The following is a 15,481-nucleotide window of genomic DNA, read 5'->3' on the forward strand; positions in this document are numbered from 1 at the left end:
TGGACTGTTATTTATGTTTGAGTTATGCCCACAACGTCCCCATCCCCATGGGGGTCTGTTCCCGTCCCCATCCCCGCGGTTACCACAGGTCCCCGTGTCATTCTCTAGCTCAAACTCAAATGTTCATCTAACAAATTACAATTCTGTCAAACTGCCCTTAATTCTGAAAAGAAATTTTGAGGAAGTCCATACCACCTCCAATGGTAGTGAGATATGCTAGTGCTTTTTCTACATAACTCCAACACTGTGGAACGTTCCTCCTGAATTCACTCGAGCAGAATCTGATCATAAAGTTGTGAACATTTACACTGGCCTTCGGTCACACAAACCCTTAAGAAAGGTGACAGAGTTTACTGCACAGTAAAATTGTGTATGGTATGGTACGAGCTGTACATGTTTGTATTTTTAATTTTAGCAGATAGTAGGGAATGTATGTCTTTTGAATAAATGTAATATCAGAATGATAGAACTGGATTGTAATTAATGTATTTGATAGATTTGTGGCATGCATGCTTCTGTACTTTTAACTATTTGACTAGACTTCCTTTCTTTTGTTTAATTTGTTATTGTAATCCGATCAGACATGTTTATTGAGAACGGTATATCAAAGCTATAATAAACCACAGATGTCCATTAGAAGTTCACATCATTGCCAAACTGGGTTAAAAATACATGTCATCTAGCAATAAATGAACTGTTCCTCTGCTCCAGTATATTATAATCTTTAACACTGTCAGCTGCCCCAGATTTGCTGTTATTCAAAGCCTCATCAGGACATGGCATTACAGAATTTCTGATTCTGCTTTTTTCAAATCCCACATTATATAATGAAGTTCTGTTTGTCATGTGAATAAAATTGGGCTGAATGTGGACGGAGGGGATGGGGGGGCAGACTGTACTCACGGACGGGGGGAACAGAGCGTGCTCAGACAGGGAGAACAGAGCGTTATGGACAGTGGGGGGGGGGGGGGGTGGAACACAGCGTGCTCATGGATGGAGGAGGGAACACAGCATTCTCATGGATGGAGGGGGGGAACACAGCATGCACACGAACAGGGGGAGGGGGAACAGACTGTGCTCATGGATGGAGGGGGAAGCAGAGCATGCTCATAGACAGGGGTAAGCAGAGCATGCTCATGGATGGGGGTAAACAAAGCATGCTCTTGGAAGGGTCAGGGGACAAGACAACAGAGCATGTTCATGGACGGGGGGGGGGGGGGGGGGGGGGGGCGGACACAAAGTGTGGACAAGGGCAGGACCCGTGAAATGCATTACCTCCACTTCATAGCATCTACTTGAGCAAATCTTTCTCATGTAGTTGTGTTTTGACTGGGTCCTTTTCTCATTTTGTTTGTAAGTACAGGCTGATCCTTTTCAGTTTTACCTGATTCTGTGCATAAACCTTTCTTCATAATACTCCTAAGATAAGTAAAGACTAAATCTCTGCATGTAATGGGAATAACATTAAGACGGAGCAGCTTGTCCTGTAAACAATGCAGCTAGCAGGTAACCTTCATTTGAAGAGCCAATTAAAAGGACAAGGGCAAGCTGAAGAGGATACCTAGAGCTTTTTCTTTGCTTTTGTCACTCTCTGGATCCTGCTGACCATCAGGTAGGTCACTGCGGGGCTCCTCACTTCCTATATTCTCTTCCCGCGCCTCCTGTGGGCAGTACCCGGACACCAGCAGCTCCCGATGCTTTGTGGTATAGTCGTCATCCTCTTCCTGCAGAATGAGCGGATTTTCCACACCGTCGCAGTTGGCTTCCTGCCGCTGCAGGAGGGTCTCTGGTTCCAAGTGCTTGTTGTTCACCAGAAGGTCTGGGACGTCCAAACCAAGTCCACACACTTTTCTGCTCTCCATCATGCCAAATGCAAACTGAAACAAGAGACAAAAACACCATAAGTCTGTATTTAGATAAATATTCAACCACCTTTCAGTAAACGAATAGTTCTTTGATGGAGAAGGCATTAAGTACATAAGCATCGTCATACTAGGACAGACCAAAGTACCATCAAGCCCAGTATCCTCTTTCTAACAGTGGCCAATCCAGGTCACAAGTACCTGGCAAGATCCCAAAAGAGTACACCAGATTTTATACTCCTTATCCCAGAAATAAATAGAGGATTTTCCCCAAGTCCATCTTAATGGCTTATAGACTTTTTTTTTTTTTAAGGAACGTGTACAACCCTTTTTTAAACCCTGCTAAGCTGTTTTTATCATATTCTTTGACAATGAATTCCAGAGTTTAATTACGTATTGAGAGAAAGAAATATAATTTTCTCTGAATTGTTTCAAAATGTACTATTTAGTACTTTCATTGCATGCCCCGTAGTCCTTGTATTTTTGTAGAGTAAACAAGCAGTTTACATTTTACCCATTCCACTCCACTCAGTATTTTATAAGCCTCTATTATATCTCCCCTCAGCTGTCTCTTCTCCAAGCCGAAGAAGTCTAGCCTCTTTAAGCTTTCCTCACAGGGACGTCATTCCATCCCTTTTATCATTTTCATTGCCCTTCTCTGGTCTTTGTCACTCAGGTTTCTTTGCACTTATCACTTAGACCCCACCTGCTTGCTCCAGCCTTTTCACAGTGCACTCCACAGCTCTAGCAGTGTTCTCTCCCACTCTCAGACTTTCTTCACACCCTCTTTTGCGCCACTTGGTCAGCTGTTCCTACTCAGAACCAAGGGCCAGATGCACTAAACTTTAACGAGCCTTAAATGAGCCTTTAACGAAGAATTTTTAAACCGTTGCATGCAGTAAAGCCCATTTTCCGACGACGGTAGCAGCTAACGAAAACGGAATGCAGATGAGCAATTCGTGTAGAAACCCTACTGTAACGACATGCACTAACCTTTTCCGATTGGTTTAACACAGGAAAACCGAACGAAACGTCGTGAAATCTAATGAGAGGTCTGGACCTCTCGTTGTGGCTGTGCGGGCTTGCAAAACAAAAAAAAAACAAACAAACCTTATAGGATGGCAAGCTCGGGAGGGGGCAAAGGCGCTCGTCAGGAGCGTCCTTCACGGACGGCCTTGCCCCCCCCCCCGAGTTCGCCGCTGCTCCCCGCTTCCCCCGCATCAAATCAAAAATCAAAACTTAAGGCTGCCCCGGCCCCCCTCCCTTCCTCTCTTTCCCAGCTCCGCCTCCCGCCATCCTCCGCCCCCGTGCCCTGCCCCCGCTCCCCCCCCCCACCGGGCCCCCCTCCTTCTTACCGGGCCCGCGCAGCGCCTCTCACCTCTGTGTGAAGGCGCTGTACGGGCAGAAAGAACAGCTGATGCCTCTTCGCACAGTCTTCGCGTCTCTCCTTTCCTCTTGGGCCCGCCCTTGTCTGACGTCAGACGGGGCAGGCCCAGGAGGAAAGGAGAGACGCGAAGACTGGGCGAAGAGGCATCAGCTGTTCTTTCTGCCCGTGCAGCGCCTTCACAGAGATGAGAGGCGCTGCGCGGGCCCGGTAAGAAGAAGGGGGGCCGGGGCATGGGGGCGGAGGATGGCGGGAGGTGGAGCTGGGAAAGAGAGGAAGGGAGGGGGTCAGGGCAGCCTTAAGTTTTGATTTTTGTTTTGATGCGGGGGGGAAGCGGCGAACTCGAGCGGGGCGGGCAAGGCCATCCGCGAAGGACGCTCCTGACGAGCGCCTTTGCCCCCTCCCGATCCATGCAATGTGTTTGTGTTTTGGTTTTCTTTTTTTGGTTGTTTTGACGTTTGTGGCATGCCAGAGCAGCCAGCATAACGCTTGGCTGCTCTGTGCATGCTTTAGGGGCCGATTACCGAAGGGGATTACACCAGTTTGATGCATTCTACTTTACAGTACCGCACCGAACATGTGCAACTTGTTTTTTTGGTGCTTTCTTCGTTTTTTAAAATTCGTTAAGGACTTTAACGTTTTAGATTTTTTAACGTTTGGTTGCTGCATCTGGCCCCAAGTCATTAAAAAAAATAAAATAAAGGAATCATTGCCCTCCAGCGCTGTGTTCCAGGCAGCTGAAAACATCTTTGCTCTTTAGATGCAGGACATGGAGGGCAAACTCCACAATCTTAACTGCCTAAGACAGATCACCTGTGATAGCAAATACTTAGCTTGAAACTTCCTAGTACTAGCAGAGCCTTTGTGACAAGAAATAATTCCTGCACAAAAAGGACAAGAGATGGAAAGAAGGGGACCCAGGGATTCTGGGGTCTAGATTTCTGTATCTTTGTTTACCCGAGGGACGAGACGGACTAGAAAAAAAATCTCTCTCATTTAGGGCCCTGTTTTGGGATACAAATGGTGTGTAGCTCTTCCCTTTTTTGTTAATCTGGTAACTTCTTTTTCTTGAGCTTCTACCCAGTGAAAACCCGCCCACCACTGTCATGATCGGAGACCCTGAGACTAAGCCAGTATGGGTTCTGCTGGAAGGTATTTACTACTACTATTACTACTTATTTCTATAGCGCTACTAGACGTACGCAGCGCTATACACTTGAACATGAAGAGACAGTCCCTGCTCGACAGAGCTTACAATCTAATTAGGACAGACAAACAGGTCAGATAAGGACAAAGAGTAGCAAGATTCCGTGCAGAATCCTAAAGAGTAGCAAGATTCCGGAATCCCATAGTAGCAAGATTCCGTGCAGAATCCTAAAGAGTAGCAAGATTCCGGAATCCCAAAGAGTAGCAAGATTCCGGAATCCCAAAGAGTAGCAAGATTCTAGAATCCCAAAGACTACTACTACTTATTTCTAAAGCGCTACTAGACGTATGCAGCGCTGTACACTTGAACATGAAGAGACAGTCCATGCTCGACAGAGCTTACAATCTAATTAGGACAGACAAACAGGCCAGATAAGGGATAAGGACAAAGAGTAGCAAGATTCCGTGCAGAATCCTAAAGAGTAGCAAGATTCCGGAATCCCATAGTAGCAAGATTCCGTGCAGAATCCTAAAGAGTAGCAAGATTCCGGAATCCCATAGTAGCAAGATTCCGTGCAGAATCCTAAAGAGTAGCAAGATTCCGTGCAGAATCCTAAAGAGTAGCAAGATTCCGGAATCCCATAGCAGCAAGATTCCGTGCAGAATCCTAAAGAGTAGCAAGATTCCGGAATCCCAAAGAGTAGCAAGATTCCGGAATCCCAAAGAGTAGCAAGATTCTAGAATCCCAAAGACTACTACTACTTATTTCTAAAGCGCTACTAGACGTATGCAGCGCTGTACACTTGAACATGAAGAGACAGTCCATGCTCGACAGAGCTTACAATCTAATTAGGACAGACAAACAGGCCAGATAAGGGATAAGGACAAAGAGTAGCAAGATTCCGTGCAGAATCCTAAAGAGTAGCAAGATTCCGGAATCCCATAGTAGCAAGATTCCGTGCAGAATCCTAAAGAGTAGCAAGATTCCGGAATCCCATAGTAGCAAGATTCCGTGCAGAATCCTAAAGAGTAGCAAGATTCCGGAATCCCATAGCAGCAAGATTCCGTGCAGAATCCTAAAGAGTAGCAAGATTCCGGAATCCCATAGTAGCAAGATTCTGTGCAGAATCCTAAAGAGTAGCAAGATTCTGGAATCCCAAAGACTACTACTACTACTTATCAATTCTAAAGCGCTACTAGACGTATGCAGCGCTGTACACTTGAACATGAAGAGACAGTCCCTGCTCGACAGAGCTTACAATCTAATCAGAACAAACAGGCCAGATAAGGACAAAAAGTAGAAAGATTCCAGAATCCCAAAGACTACTACTACTTATTTCTAATGCATATCAGTTCAGTTGGAAGTAGCAGAAAAGTGGAACTAGATTTTTGGAATAACTGTTTTCATCTCAGTACTAGTGTATATGATATACTTATATACACTTTTGATAGTTTGTACTCCTGACGCAGCCTGAGGGCGAAACGTGGCCACGTCGGGTATTATTTCAAATAAATGCATTTGAGTCCACTGCTTTGTTGTTTTTTTATCTATCATTTCTATAGTGTACACTGAACATGAAGAGACAGTCCCCTGCTTGACAGAGCTTAGAATCTAATTAGGACAGACAAACAGGACAAATAAGCGATAAGGGAATTACTAAGGTGGGAATGATAAAATATGGGTACTGAACAAATGAGTGATTCACTGCGGTTTACAAAACAATAAAATGTTCACAATTACCATGAATTATAAATACTGAAAAATCAACTAATTAAAATGTATCTAAAGAATCAATTCCCATACTGCTACATTAGTTACCTAAAATACACTTGGGATTATCCCTTTTTTGAATGTACACTGCCTAAATGCTTGGCTATGAACAGTTTAGTTATTTTTATATAAAAGATTTACTATTTAAATATTTAAGAAATATTTGCAGAAATTAAAATATGTATCATTTTCACAAACAGGTACAGTAGACAGAAAATATGAGGGCCTCTCTCCCTTCACTCACCAGCCTTCAGAACCTTCAACTGCAGCTCAGCCTCAAGATTCAATTTACTTTGATATACTGCAAATCGTATAAAAACGTGTATGCGGTTTACAAAGCTTAAATCAAATGGAGGAATGATTACAGTGGGGCAGATCGTTGACAAAAGGGGAAAAATAATTACTTACAATGTATTCCTCAAACATGTAAGAGATTGGGGGGTGGGGGAGGGGAAAGAGTATGATGTAGCTAATGTGGCGTGGAGGGGCATTTTCGAACGGGGACGACCATCTCTAAGGGCACCCAACTATAAGGACGGTGCCGCGAAGGGGCGGGACAACGCATATTATCAAAACAAGATGGACGTCCATCTTTCGTTTCGATAATACGGTTGGGGACGCCCAAATCTTGACATTTAGGTCGACCTTAGAGATGGTCGTCCTCGGTTTTTGGCAATAATGGAAACCAAAGACGTCTATCTCAAAAACCAAATCCAAGCCCTTTGGTCATGGGAGGAGCCAGCATTTGTAGTGCACTGGTCCCCCTGACATGCCAGGACACCAACCGGCCTAGGGGGCACTGCAGTGGACTTCAGAAATTGTTCCCAGGTGCATAGCTCCCTTACCTTGGCTGCTGAGCCCCCCCCCCCCCCCCCAGGTCCACCTGCTGCAAGTACACTGCACCTACAACTGCTCCAGGGACCTGTATACTGCTGCAATGGACCTGAGTATGGCATTTGAGGCTGGCAAAATGTATTTTTAAACTTGTTTTTTATGGTGGGAGGGGGTTAGTGACCACTGGGGGAGTTATGGGAGGTCATCCCCGATTCCCTCCGGTGGTCATCTGGTCAGTTGGGGCAACTTTTTGAGGCTTGGTCACGAAAAAAATGGACCAAGTCAGGCAAGTGCTCGCCAGAGACGCCCTTCTTTTTTCTATTATCGGCCAAGGACGACCATCTCCTAATCACGCCCCAGTCCCGCCTTCGCTACCCTGCCAACATGCCCCCGTGAACTTTGGTCAACCCTGCGACGGAAAGCAGTCGAGGGTGTCAAAAATCAGCTTTCGATTATGCCGATTTGGACGACCATCTCCTGATGTGTGTCGCAAGATGGGCGTCCTTCTCTTTCGAAAATAAGCGTGATAGTCTCAGGATAAAATAATGAGCTGTCCTAGTGGAAAGGCCTGAGTGAAAAAGTTTGTTTTAAGGACACTTTTAAATTTCTGAAATGAAAGTAACCTGGAGGGAGAGAGGGAGTAAATTCAAGAGGGATGGGAGCAATGAGACTAAAACAGGAGCTATGGATGGTGTCTAGCTAGATGGAAAGGTACAGTGAGAAGATGCTGACTGGATGAATTTACAGAAAGTGAGTGTGCATAAGGACTGAGAAGATTGGAGAGAAAAAGTGGTATTCAATAGCATAAGACTTGATGCATGATAGATATTTAAAGGGGATACGCAGACACCGACAACTAGTGTTCGGAAATCAGTATGGGACATGGTCATATTGTTTCTTTCTAAATAGCAATTTGATGGCTCTGTTTTGGCTACTCGAGTTAATTGCAAGCCATGATACCGTGAGTTATAATAATCGATCTCTGAAATTAACAGAGCTAGCAGAAGGATTCTGTAAAGGGATAGCAAGTGAATATAATAACAGAAGATAGCGTAGTTTGGTTTATTTTTAGGTACAACTTTCTTAGCAGAGACCCAGAAAAAGAACCGGAAGAGAGGGGAATAAAGAGTGGAAACACATGGAAATGTGGTAAACACAGTTCATGAAAGAGCAAAATAAGAATCCCAGAGGACATCAAAGCCCACAGCTCAAGAAACCTGATTTGTCCACGTGATGTGGCGGGGGGGGGGGGGGGGGGGGAGGGAGGGAGGGGGGGGGGGCTAGGACTAAGGATCCCACATGTTGGAGAAGAAAAGGCCTCCACATTTGATTACTCAAGTGCTCAATGAGGGGATGTGATGCTGCTGTCAGTCTATTACTGAGCTTATTTCTTATTGATAGGTGTACAAGGCTCTCCAGCCAGTAATCAGGGTTAACAGCCTGTGCATAGAAGTGGCTATCCAGATGTCATTAAATTTGAGGCAGGGGCGTAGCTGCTATGGGGCCACGGGGCCTGGGCCCCCGTAGATTTGGCCCTGGACCCCCCTGCAGATCGCAAGGCTTCGTTCTGTTTCTGAGAGTCTGATGTCCTGCATGTTGTACGTGCAGGACGTCAGACTCAGTCAGAAACCAAACAAAGGAAGAAGACTTCGGCTGGCGGGGGTTGGGGTCCCCCGCCAACAAAGGTAGGCGAAGGTGGGTCGAGAGGGTCATTGGCGGGGGGGGGTCAAAGTTGTTGGAGTTGTCGGCAATGGTGGGCGGGGGGTTGGTGTCGGCATTGGGGGGGGGGGGGCTAAAATGTGCCTCCTCTCCTTGGCTCTGGACCCCCCTACTGTTGAAGTCTGGCTACGCCCCAATGTAAGTCTTACGGTTTTATTCACTGTTCCTTAAACTTTAGAACTTATAACCAACATAAAGTTAGAAGAAACGTCTTCAGGCACTCCTCGTACTAATCATTTGTATAACGCTACTAGATGTATGCAGAACTGTATACATTACACGCAGGTACTTTTTCTGTTCCTAGAGGGCTCACAATCTAAAGTTTTTGTACCTGGGGCAATGGAGGGTTAAGAGGGTCTTTTACTAAGGCACGCTCACGTTTTTGGCACGTATTTAAATTGTAGGCACACTAAGTGTTAGAGACACCAATGCATTCCTATGGGCATCTCTAACATTTAGCGCGCCCACAATTTTAGCACGTGCTAAAAACGTGAGCACGTCTTAGTAAAAGACGCCCTAGGTGACTTGCCCAAGGTCACAAGGAGCTGCAGTGGGAATCGAACCCAGGTTGCCGGGATCAAAGCCTGCTGCTCTAACCATTGGGCTACTCCTCTACTCCCAAACTGATCTCCAGTAATTAAAAAAATGTTTGTGAATATGATAAAATTGACTACAACAGTAAGGGAGGTTTTTATGACTGGTGATGGTGCGTCCAGTCTGCTCAATTGCTTGAGACCAGTTTTGAAGTGTCTCAAGTCTTTTCTTCCCACTTTATCCTATACTAGCCGTTAAGCCTGTTAAAACGGGTGAGATTTCCAGCTACCCTCCTCGCCGCCGCTCCCTCCCCCCTCCGTGCAGGGCCCCTTGCACTGACCTGACACCGCCTCTCACCTCCGTGTGAAAGCGCTGCAGGCAGCAGCAGATCTCCTGCCTGCAGCTCTTTCACACGGAGGTGAGAGGCGTTGTCAGGTCAGTGCAGGGGGCCCGATACGGAGGAGGGTGGGAGCGGTGGCGGGGATGGGGGTGGAGGTTGGTGCGTGCGATGTTCGTTTCCAGGCGGCAGTGTCCGACAGTGACTCAGAGTTTCCCTCTCTGTTCCGCCCTCTCCCGTCATCACGTCTTGATGCGAGGGTGGGACAGAGAGGGACGTCTCTACTGCGCATTTGCAGGTGAGTCGGTCACTTGCCGTTTATATGTTTGATAATAATTTGCACCTCTGTCTGGATGACGTCACAGGGCGGACCTTTGGGAAGTGAGAGGGAAGGGAACTCAGCACCAGCCACGCATGGACGCCGCTTCAGACTGCCTTCGCTCTCGCTTCTGTTTCAGCTGTGCCTCTGGTCCTGCCCTCATTTCCTGTTTGCAGAAGGGCGGGACCAGAAACACCTGAAACAGAAGCGAGAGCGAAGGCAGTCAGAAGCGGCATCCGTGCTGGACTTCACTGTTGCCGCACGAGCAGGAGGTAAAAAGTTTTAAAGAACAGTCTGCACTTACGAAGGGCAGAGGTGGCAGCACACGTCCTGCTTCCACTCGGAGGCCACAGAGAGGGAGGGAGGGAGGCGCTGGAAATCGGAGGAGAGGGAGGACATGGAACTCGGACGGCATGGGACGAGGGGGGGGGGGAAGGGGAGGGGCGGTCCTGTAACTCCAACGGGAGGTGGGGGCCTGCAACTGTAAGGGGAGCGGGGGTCCTGCTAATGTAAGGGAAGGGGGGTCCTGAAACTCAAAGGGGAGGGGTGCCTGGAATGCGGAAGACAGGGAGGGAGGCAGGTAGGGGGCATGGAACTCCGAGGGGAAGGGGGCTCGAACTCAGAGGACAGAGAGGGACGGACGAACGGGGGTGTGGAACTCCAAAGACAGGGGTGCAGGGAACTCCCCGGGGAGGGGGGTTGGGAGCCCTTGCTAGCGCCCGTTTCATTTCACACAGAAATGGGCCTTATTTACTAGTGTAGGTTATAAGTTGAAAAGTACAAGGAACGGTGAACAAACAATGCAAGCCTTTCTGTGACTATTGTGGTGATACGGGACATTTAAGTCTATTAGCCTGATCATATTTACTAGTTGGCAAGCTTTGTGGTCTCCATTCAGACCTTGAATTTTCTGCTCTGACAGAGTTCAAGCTTAGTTCAAAGAGTCCTGCGCAATAAGGAAGTAAACAACAGGAAACGTCTGAAAACAGCTAGCATGCCACTGCAGAGGGGTGTCACTGGCAGAGGAGGGTGGGGGAACCGAATGAAAAACACACACAGGGCTGTAAGCAGTATGAGTCCTGCACAGGCAGCGATGCATCCCTGTAAGAAGTACATAAGTACATAAGTAGTGCCATACTGGGAAAGACCAAAGGTCCATCTAGCCCAGCATCCTGTCACCGACAGTGGCCAATCCAGGTCAAGGGCACCTGGCACGCTCCCCAAACGTAAAAACATTCCAGACAAGTTATACCTAAAAATGCGGAATTTTTCCAAGTCCATTTAATAGCGGTCTATGGACTTGTCTTTTAGGAATCTATCTAACCCCTTTTTAAACTCCGTCAAGCTAACCGCCCCGTACCATGTTCTCCGGCAACGAATTCCAGAGTCTAATTACACGTTGGGTGAAGAAAAATTTTCTCCGATTCGTTTTAAATTTACCACACTGTAGCTTCAACTCATGCCCTCTAGTCCTAGTATTTTTGGATAGCGTGAACAGTCGCTTCACATCCACCCGATCCATTCCACTCATTATTTTATACACTTCTATCATATCTCCCCTCAGCCGTCTCTTCTCCAAGCTGAAAAGCCCTAGCCTTCTCAGCCTCTCTTCATAGGAAAGTCGTCCCATCCCCACTATCATTTTCGTCGCCCTTCGCTGTACCTTTTCCAATTCTACTATATCTTTTTTGAGATACGGAGACCAGTACTGAACACAATACTCCAGGTGCGGTCGCACCATGGAGCGATACAACGGCATTATAACATCCGCACACCTGGACTCCATACCCTTCCTAATAACACCCAACATTCTATTCGCTTTCCTAGCCGCAGCAGCACACTGAGCAGAAGGTTTCAGCGTATCGACGACGACACCCAGATCCCTTTCTTGGGAGGGATGGGAGGGATGGATGGACAGTACGTTATAGGAGAGCAACAGAATAGAATCTTCACAGCTTGACAGGTCCCAGATCAGGGCTGTTGTTGGCTTCACACCGCCAAACGCAATTATCAAAATCTAATCCTTGTGCACCGCCCCACCCCCCACCCCCATTATATAGAAAATGAACAGCTTGGGAACTTTTCTTTTTTTTCGGTTGTTGAGGAATAAGCTAGAAAAAAGGTACAATTTTCTAAATTTAATTTTCCCCAACAGCTCCCAAAGGGAACGAAAAAAAAAAAAAAGGAATTCCTGCCAGACACTGCTAAAAGGCTGTGCCCCCACCTGCTACAGCACTGGATACATTTACAGCACTGTTTGTACCAAGAAAGCTTCCAGTCATTCTACTGTCTTTTTTTTTGTTTTTTAAATTTGTACCCCACGCTTTCCCACTGATGGCAGGCTCAATGCGGCTTAGGTACTTATTTGTACCTGGGGCAATGGAGGGTTAAGTGACTTGTCCATTGTCACAAGGAGCTGCCTGTGCCTGAAGCGGGAATCGAACTCAGTTCCTCAGGACCAAAGTCCACCACACTAACCACTAGGCCACTCCTCCACTGTTGCTACTATTTGAGATTCTACATGGAATGTTGCTATTCCACTAGCAACATTCCATGTAGAAGTCGGCCCTTGCAGATCACCAATGTGGCCACGCAGGCTTCTGCTTCTGTGAGTCTGACGTCCTGCACATTTATTAAACATTTATTAAAGTGTAAAATAACTGTATGGACTCAGTGCAGTCCTGCATTTCGCTGTGACAAGCGCCTGCTTCAGGAGTCACACAATTCACTTTGATAAAGAATTAAAAAATCAATTAAAATCCAGCAAAGCGACTGTCAATATGCCTGCCACCATCCAAAGGTTCCAAAAATCGGAACAGCCAACTGAATTATCACAACTTCAGCACAGCTGCTATTGGTTCAAAGAGAAGCGACCAAAATGATAAAGGGGATGGAACTCCTCCCATACGAGTTAAGGCAAAAGAGATGAGGGCTCTTCAGCTTGGAAAAGAGAAGGCTGAGAGGGGATATGATTAAGCTCTATAAACTCCTGCGTGGTATAGAACGAGTAGAAGTGAATCGATTTTTTTTTCACTTTTTCTAAAGGTGCAAAGCCCAGGGGGATGAAATTAAACAGAAATAATTTTAAAACAAATAGGAGGAAATATTTTTGCACTCAAACAATAATTAAGCTCTGGAACTAGCTGACGGAGGATGTGGTAACAGCGGTTAGCATATCTGGGTTTAAAAATGGTTTGAACAAGTATCTAGAGGAAAAGTCCATAGTCTGTTATTGAGATGGACATGGGGGAAGCCACTGCTTGCCCCGCGATTGTTAGCATGGAATGTTGCTACTTATTGGGTTTCTGCCACGTACTTGTGACCTGGACTGGCCACTGTTGGAAACAGGATACTGAGCTAGATGGACCATTGGTCTGACCCAGTATTGCTATTCTTATGTTCTTAATTATATCACAAATATAAATGTCAGTACAATACAAACAGCACCACAACAGACAGCATGGAAGAGAATTCAAGTAACAGATATAATACTATGTCAGCATACTAGCAAAGGAACATCTAATAAAAATTCAGGGAGCCTCTAATTCTAATCAATAAACAGAAAATAAAATGGACACAATTTATTTTACTATCTTTATCTTTCTAATTGTGTTGGTCCCAGTCTCTGTTTTCTGCTTTCCTCTGCCTTCTCTTAACTCACTTGCCAGGGTTTCCTTGTCCATTTGATATTTCTTCTCTCTCTCCATGTCCACCATTCATCTTCATTGTGTCCCTATACCCCTCTGCATGTGTCTAGCATCGCCTCTCTGTGTCCCTATCACCCTCCATTCTTCCCTTGCTCCTGGTCTATCCCCCCTCCTTTGGGGCCAGCATTTCTTCCTTCCCTCCTGTCCCCCTGGGGCAAGAATATCTCCAACTTCCTTCCCTCTGTGCCCATGCACCCTCCCCCCCCCAAGGGCAAGCATCTCTCCCTTTCTTCTGTTCCCTCTTCCCCTTGCATCCAACATTGCTCCCTTTTCCTCTTTCCCCTGCAGGTTCCAGCACCTCTTCCTATCTTCTACCCTCCCTATCATTCAATTTTCCTCCTTTTTCCCACAATCCTGGCATCTCTTCCTTTCTCCTCCTCCACCTCCCCTCCTGGGTGGCCCTCCAAATTTGCTTTTGAAGTTGGCAGTGGAAGCACCGAAAACAAGTCACCTCTAGCTGACCCAAGGCCTTCCCTCTTTCACATCCTTCGTGCTGTAAAGGAAGTTGCATCAAAGAAGCCTGGACACGGCAGAGGGAAGGCTAAAGGCTGGCTGGACACAGCCTGGTCTTCTCTGCTTACGCTGCCAGCCACAAAGGCCAGTTTGGAGGGGAAGGAGAGAGATATGCCAGACCAAAGGGGCAGGAAGCAGAAAGCCAATGAATGAATGAACTTCGATGTGTGAGCTGGAGAAGGGGCCCTGATGTGTGTGGTCATATGCCTAATGTGAAAGACCTGGCATGTCTGCAGAAGGTTCAAGATCATCCATTCCTGGAAGAGGGCATCTAGCCTGGCCGAGTCCCACTTCCTCTTTCAACTAAAGAGTGCACGTGTCAATGAGGACAATTTTAATGGGACATAATATTCTGCCATTATATAAATACGAGTATACATATAGCTTGAAGATCCTTCCAAACCAGGCCTTCAAATCTCTGCCTGCCGGTAGCATAAGTAGCGCCCTTTTGAAAATGCCTCCTCGCATCTGTACATTTTTTTACTTAGCTTTTTAAATATATAAATAGCACCTAAAATCACTTCCTGCAAGTTTAAATGCGAGGCGGATCCACTCAGCTTTAAAATACCCAGACGGGTATAGCATTCTAGTGCACACAAGTGTAAAACAACGAGGTGGGACACTGACAAAAACAAAATTATGAAGTTGTGAATTAAAACAAACAAAACAAAATAGAATGGAAATATAGTGTTACAACAAAAACAAAAGGACCGATGCAATGGGTTGGCGATGGACGTAAACAGAAACTGCATTACTCCTAAATCTGGAGAGTCAGCAACTTGCACACACTCTGCTTTGGTATAAATAGTTTACCTGTAGACAGACAGCAGTAATACTACGTTTAAACATAGCATGAGCAAATGACTATGAGGCATATTTTCAAAGCACTTTGCCTTCCAAAGTTCCATAGGTTTCTATGGAACTTTGGAAGGCTAAGTGCTTTGAAAATATGCCTCAGCATAGCCCAGGAAGGAAAAGAAATGTAAATACTAGCCACCAACACAAATGAACCTAAGCAGCAAAAGTAAATCTTGTAAATTCAGAAATATATGTAAATAAAAGTAGATGACGGCAGAAAAAGACCTGCACGGTCCATCCAGTCTGCCCAACAAGATTAACTCATATGTGCTACTTTTTGTGTATACCTTACCTTGATTTGTATCTGTCATTTTCAGGGCACAGACCGTGTAAGTCTGCCCAGCACTATCCCCGGCTCCCAACCAGCCCCCCCCTCCCACCACCGGCTCTGCCACCCAAACTCGGCTAATCATATATTCCTTTTATAACCCAGTTTTAACTATCCCATTTTTATGCTGTTTTGATGATCCTCTGCTGAAGCCCCTGTGGGGATGAAT

At 46.2% G+C, this 15,481-nt stretch overlaps 1 protein-coding gene across 1 annotated transcript in view; it reads right to left on the reverse strand.

Annotated features, from left to right (window-relative positions):
- Window positions 1-15,481, reverse strand: part of TXLNG (taxilin gamma) — a 62,120-nt gene that overhangs the window by 28,074 nt on the left and 18,565 nt on the right. The window contains exon 2 of the mRNA XM_030199697.1: window positions 1,562-1,877. Coding sequence (XP_030055557.1) covers window positions 1,562-1,877 — 316 coding nt within the window. The remainder of the gene's footprint in view (window positions 1-1,561; window positions 1,878-15,481) is intronic.

This window comes from Microcaecilia unicolor, chromosome 4, assembly GCF_901765095.1.
Source record: "Microcaecilia unicolor chromosome 4, aMicUni1.1, whole genome shotgun sequence".
In the NCBI taxonomy this organism is placed as follows: Eukaryota; Metazoa; Chordata; class Amphibia; order Gymnophiona; family Siphonopidae; genus Microcaecilia; species Microcaecilia unicolor.